The 7,075-nt window shown below is 33.6% G+C and overlaps 1 protein-coding gene across 1 annotated transcript in view; it reads right to left on the reverse strand.

Moving 5' to 3' along the window:
- Nucleotides 1-5,361, reverse strand: part of LOC139484354 (clathrin heavy chain 1-like) — a 40,858-nt gene extending 35,497 nt beyond the window's left edge. The window contains exon 1 of the mRNA XM_071268092.1: nucleotides 5,233-5,361. Within this exon, the coding sequence (XP_071124193.1) occupies nucleotides 5,233-5,244 (12 nt within the window). The 5' untranslated portion in view covers nucleotides 5,245-5,361. The remainder of the gene's footprint in view (nucleotides 1-5,232) is intronic.
- Between the last annotated feature and the right edge of the window lie 1,714 nt (nucleotides 5,362-7,075).

Consider the following 7,075-nt stretch of genomic DNA (forward strand, 5'->3'; position numbering starts at 1 on the left):
GATTGTTTTAATTTATCAGTTGGTAGTAAAAGTGAATATACATTGTATATTGTATAAAACAATGATTTAAGTTCATTCAACTACTATTCTGGACAAAGAAAGATAACTCCAATTGAAAATTTGTTGCTACTGCGCAATATTGTGTAATTAGATATTTCTTGCTAAAATTATGCAATACTGTGCAATTAAAAACACTATCTAAATATTGCACAATACTGTACAATTGAAGATTTCTTGCTATTGCGCAATACTGTGCAATTGAAAATTTCTTGCTATTGCACAATACTGAGGGGGGATAGGAGGGGTCCTGATCCCGAAATCCTGGGCTTAAAAACACGAAATCCTGAAATCCCGAATTTAAATAAAGTAAATCCTGACGTCACGAAATCCGAAGAAAAGAATTCCCGGATCCCCAAAGGGTCAATCCCGAGCTTAAAAACACCTGATCCCTGAGTCCCGATAAAGGTCCTATCCCCCCTCAATACTGTGCAATTGAAGATTTCTTGCTATTGCTGAATACTGTGCAATCAAAAATTTCTTGCTATTGCACAATACTTAATATAATAATTTTGGATCCTGATTTGGACCAACTTGAAAACTGGGCCCATAATCAAAAATCTAAGTACATGTTTGGATTCAGCATATCAAAGAAGCCCAAGAATTCAATTTTTGTTCAAATCAAACTTAAAGTTTAATTTTGGACCCTTTGGACTTTAATGTAGACCAATTTGAAAACAAGACCAAAAATTAAGAATCTACATACACAGTTAGATTTGGCATATATCAAAGAACCCCAATTATTCAATTTTTGATGAAATCAAACAAAGTTTAATTTTGGACCCTTTGGACCTTAATGTAGATCTAGACCAATGGGCCATTCAAGTTAATATCTGCTAAAGGGATATAGATGGTCCTTTCTGAGAGGTGTAAAATTTATACATCTTAGGGCTGAAATTTGGTTTTTTTTCATCTGACAGGTACAATCATACGCACAAAACTTCTGAGTGTAAAATTTATACATCTTAGGGCTGAAATTTGGATAAGGGATTTTTGTGAAATTTGACAAAATAAGCGGGATTTCAACCAAATAAAGGACCAGGAAACATAGAGCGCAGGTGTCGACAAGCTTAATATTCAAATAAGACATGTTAAATGTCTTCACAAACATTAATTAAAAAGATCTTTGTTGTCGACGTATGCGCTCTATGTTTCCTGTCAAATAGTCTTTGGAAATTTACCCATTTTCATTGATTTTTTCGTGAAAAATCAATATGAGTACAACTTGTGACGTCATAATGAAACGCAGAAACGTAAAATTTTAAACAAAATTGCTTATATCCTATCTAGTCAATGTATTAGCTATAATTTATCGTGATATTGGTCAATAAATCCGAATTTGAAATTTACGCTAAAAAAGTGGGCCATTTTAGGACCTTATCGAACATACTCCTTTGGATTGTGTTTAAATAGTTGACACAGCATAGGTTTCTGACACAGAATGAATGTGGTCTAATGAACTTAAAATTTGTTTTTTGCCTTTGAGCAATTCACTATGCTGTTGAATATTAATCCTCTCAAAAAAATGTTTGAAGAAATTTTCTTTTTATTGATGAAATCTGAAATGAGAAAAATTGAACCCCCCCCCCCCCTTTCCCTTATCCAAAAAAATGTAAAAATGTAAAAAAAGTGCTTGTTATCAATGAATGATAAAGATTGTTTTAATTTATCAGTTGGTAGTAAAAGTGAATATACATTGTATATTGTATAAAACAATGATTTAAGTTCATTCAACTACTATTCTGGACAAAGAAAGATAACTCCAATTGAAAATTTGTTGCTACTGCGCAATATTGTGTAATTAGATATTTCTTGCTAAAATTATGCAATACTGTGCAATTAAAAACACTATCTAAATATTGCACAATACTGTACAATTGAAGATTTCTTGCTATTGCGCAATACTGTGCAATTGAAAATTTCTTGCTATTGCACAATACTGAGGGGGGATAGGAGGGGTCCTGATCCCGAAATCCTGGGCTTAAAAACACGAAATCCTGAAATCCCGAATTTAAATAAAGTAAATCCTGACGTCCCGAAATCCGAAGAAAAGAATTCCCGGATCCCCAAAGGGTCAATCCCGAGCTTAAAAACACCTGATCCCTGAGTCCCGATAAAGGTCCTATCCCCCCTCAATACTGTGCAATTGAAGATTTCTTGCTATTGCTGAATACTGTGCAATCAAAAATTTCTTGCTATTGCACAATACTTAATATAATAATTTTGGATCCTGATTTGGACCAACTTGAAAACTGGGCCCATAATCAAAAATCTAAGTACATGTTTGGATTCAGCATATCAAAGAAGCCCAAGAATTCAATTTTTGTTCAAATCAAACTTAAAGTTTAATTTTGGACCCTTTGGACTTTAATGTAGACCAATTTGAAAACAAGACCAAAAATTAAGAATCTACATACACAGTTAGATTTGGCATATATCAAAGAACCCCAATTATTCAATTTTTGATGAAATCAAACAAAGTTTAATTTTGGACCCTTTGGACCTTAATGTAGATCTAGACCAATGGGCCATTCAAGTTAATATCTGCTAAAGGGATATAGATGGTCCTTTCTGAGAGGTGTAAAATTTATACATCTTAGGGCTGAAATTTGGTTTTTTTTCATCTGACAGGTACAATCATACGCACAAAACTTCTGAGTGTAAAATTTATACATCTTAGGGCTGAAATTTGGTTTTTTTTCATCTGACAGGTACACTCATACGCACAAAACTTCTGAGGGTCTTGGCAGCAGTAAATAATTAAAAATGATTACATCTTAGGGATAACAAAAATGCCTATGTCAGATCTGATGGGTACTTTGAAATGTAGACAGTTTCGTATCATGCATTATCAGGTATTGCTTTTAAAATTCTGATGGGTACAGTCCTTGCAGTAAAAAGTTCTGATAGGTCAATTTTTCCCATGAAAGCCCATCCACCCAACATGAACAGGAACTTTTCATCTGATAGGTCTTAATTTTTTATATCTGATAGGTAGTTTTTCAAGATCTTTTTTTCTGATACGTATATAAAAATATCTCCCCATCCATCCCCACCTGCCAGAAATTAACTGGAATGGTCCAAATGAAAACGGGACCAAAAATTAAGAATCTACATACACAGTTAGATTCGGAATATCAAAGAACCCCAATTAAATCAATTTTTGATGAAATCAAACAAAGTTTAATTTTGGACCCTTTGGGCCCCTTATTCCTAAACTGTTGGGACCAAAACTCCCAAAATCAATTCCAACCTTCCTTTTATGGTCATAAACCTTGTGTTTAAATTTCATAGATTTCTATTTACTTATACTAAAGTTATGGTGCGAAAACCAAGAAAAATGCTTATTTGGGCCCCTTTTTGGCCCCTAATTCCTAAACTGTTGGGACATCAACTCCCAAAATCAATCCCAACCTTCCTTTTATGGTCATAAACCTTGTATCAAAATTTCATAGATTTCTATTAACTTAAACTAAAGTTATAGTGTGAAAACCAAGAAAATGCTTATTTGGGCCCTTTTTGGCCCCTTATTCCTAAACTGTTGGGACCTCAACTCCCAAAATCAATCCCAACCTTCCTTTTGTGGTCATAAACCTTGTGTATAAATTTCATAGATTTCTATTTACTTCTTCTAAATTATGGTGCGAAAACCAAGAAAAATGCTTATTTATGCCCTTTTTTGGACCCTAATTTCTAAACTGTTAGAACCAAAACTCCCAAAATTTTCAATTTTTGCGGTCATATAATTAGTTATCAAGGCTATGCATTTAGTTTCTGCGCAAAGTCTGAAGATCTCCCTAGAGCCCACTATAAATGAAATAATTTTACAAATAACAAGCATATATGTTATAACAGATTTTGAAAATTTAAGGAATAAAGAGTAGACAACTCATGAAAGTATCTGTAATAACACACGCAAGTTATTTTCTGGAATAACCCTATAGAGTTATATCTCTGACTGTTAGTTGCGCTTGGTTTCCGGCTGGTTTACGTCTGGTTCTATGTATTCTCTTATTATATGCCCTTATCTTATCTTATTTTATCTTATCTTATGATATACAGCAACAAACTGTCTTATTTTATTTGAGGATGAAAAAATGGAATTGGAACTTTTCTAAGGATGGACACAATTTTTTGTACAAGTGTGGATAGTAAACCCTCATATTGACAGAAACAAGTGACTGTGATCCAGACCCTCATTATCAACACGGAATTTTACTGCAGAAAATGTTTGATTAATTAGAGCAGAGACATGTCTCTGATTACTCAGCCTAGAGGGGTATTCTGTGTCCAGTCAGGGGACTTACTTAAATGAATGATTTCTAAATCACTGATTCAAGTAACATTTTGTCCACTAATGTTTGAAGTAAGAGTTGTCTTTCTTTACTAATCACCTATTTAAGTAGTACAAATAAATCACTAGACTAAGTGATTAAAATTTTATTGTAGCTTTTAATATATATACAATACTAAATGACTAATGATCCAGAGACTAATTTATTATGTTGCTAAAATTATCAGAACCAACATAGATCTGTGTTGATAGGATGACCTGTCATGTCAGGTGAACTTGTACTGAATCTGGGATAATGACATGAAATTCACTATCATATCTCTATTTTCTTCCAAAAAATCACCTTTTTAAGTATTGTTACTTAAATTACCCCCACTAATTTCAACACCCCCGAACAATGAAATTTTGATCACGAACAAAAATCATAATCTGTAAGATGAAACCTTGAATTATACAGGCAAAATATTCCCACTGCTGGGGAAGTATCAGTTCAATATGTAAAGCCTTCATACTTACATTTTTTTCAACAAATATAGAATTTACAGCTAAATGATTGCATCAAAGGCATAAACCTTGCTACTTAAAAGAAGCAAAAGGTTCATTTTTTTTTCAATTTTACTATTAAAGTTATAATCTAAACCTATATGTTTAAAATTTTGGTAAAACTACCAAATCACAATTTGTGACAAAATTTCAAATTTGCTCATTTTATTTATAAATCAATTTTCAGTATAATTCCCCACACAAAAAAAAACCGCTTTGAACATAGAATCCAATAAGGATTTCTACTTTCGTTTTCTATTTGATTTCCTTTATATATATAGCCTATTTATATATTTTCTGCAATTTGTAAAAGAACCACTTCACTAATGCATGCATACCGTTTTCGACATAGCTCCAAATAATGTTGTCTAGTCCTGAAATATATTGATGTCAATGACCTAATATATAAAATAATATGTAAAACAGTTATTTTATGACTAATATTTCCATCGTATCCACCCACTTGACTCAAGTTATCTTTTCCTGTTTGTATATTTTTTGATGTGTGTGTTATCTCCCTTGTAGCCAGATTTCCTGTGGTGCTCCAGATAGTGGAGGGATTTCACGGGTGTCATTCGGTACCAAATCGAGAAAGAAAACTTAACGGTGGTCAACATGGTCATGACCAAGTATTGCGATTGGATCGCAGAGGCGGATTAAAGGGGGGGGGGCGGGTGTCCCGCCCTCCCCCTTTTTGAGAAAAAAATGTGGTTGCTTACATAGGGAATCACTGAGGCGTGACGAAATCGGGCCTCCTCTGGGCCCCCACTTATGAAAATTTCTGGATCTACCACTGGATCGTGAAAGCTCCAGGTATAGGATCGTGAAGCCAAGGAAATTTGTATGGGGGGGGAGGGGCTAGGATGAAATTTGAAAATATAGGCAGGACAGGAGTTTTGAGTAAAAAAAAAAGGCAGGATGAGACACTTGCAAAAAAAAAGTCAGGACGACAATTTAGGTAAAAAAAAGTCAGGATAAACTAGAAAAAAAAAAGGCCGGACCGAACAGAGTGAAAAATAAAAATGCAAGACAGAGATTACAGCTAAAAAAAAATGCAAGACAAAATGTTTCATCCTACCCCCCCCCCCCCCCCCCCCCCACATAAAAATCAAATGGTAGCTCCCTAAGTAAGGTCAATTACTAACATAATTTATTGAATACCGACAAATTTTTCAAGAAAAATTAAAGTGTCTGTCAAAACGGTTCAACGTAATGATCAGTATGTGACTGAGAAAAGCCAAGGTTTAAAAGTACACCGTTTTTACAAAACTACAAAAGGCAGATTGCTCCACGACATTTCAATATGACATTAAATATGTAAACAAACCAGATGTTTTTCATAAGGCACTGGCTACGGTTATATGGAAATGTAACAATAGTAAAAATGTTATTGTTACATCGGAGACTAATTGACGGAATGCAAAGTTGGGTAAAGAACCGATTAATTACGAATGTAACAACAATTATTGAGGTTACAGTTACATTGTGTTATTGTTACATGAAAAATAGAAATGTACGCTTGATTTATTTAATTTAAATATAGTTAGTACTATAGTTGAGGGCCATATATATATATAGTTGTGTTGCTTAATTCTTTCATATGTACCAGAGACATATAATACAATATTATGTCTCTGTATGTAATAAATAATACTTGTAATACTGATAAATAATAAATATTGTAATTCAACAAATGGTGTTTAAATAATTTTACGTATTAATGGTTTTGATGTTCTTAAGGGTACTACTTCAGATTAGAAGTGCCAAAGGCGAAAAATATAGTTCAATGGTTTTTTGTTGAGAACTCGGGCTGCGAAAAGTGTTCACTTTTTTAAGTATTTGAATTGCACACCTACTATTACTCTTATTACTGTCATTATACTTTGAGCAATGGATGAAGAGATTCCTATTACCAATTTTGTTTTGGATGATAAATTTAAAACTTGGGATGCGTTTGAAACGAAACTGAAACAATATCAAGACACAAATTTCATACAGCTATAGATACAAACGCAGCTCTAAAAAAAATGATAACTGCTAAAGCCCCAGTCCCACTAGACCACGATCGCACCACGCTCACCGCGATCTAAAATAAATTTAGATCGTGGTATGGTCGCGGTATGAGCGGCATGAAAATGTAAATTTTCGTTGCTTTCACGATGCTACTACGTCCTCTCTACG

This window comes from Mytilus edulis, chromosome 8 (genome assembly GCF_963676685.1).
Source record: "Mytilus edulis chromosome 8, xbMytEdul2.2, whole genome shotgun sequence".
Lineage (NCBI taxonomy): Eukaryota > Metazoa > Mollusca > Bivalvia > Mytilida > Mytilidae > Mytilus > Mytilus edulis.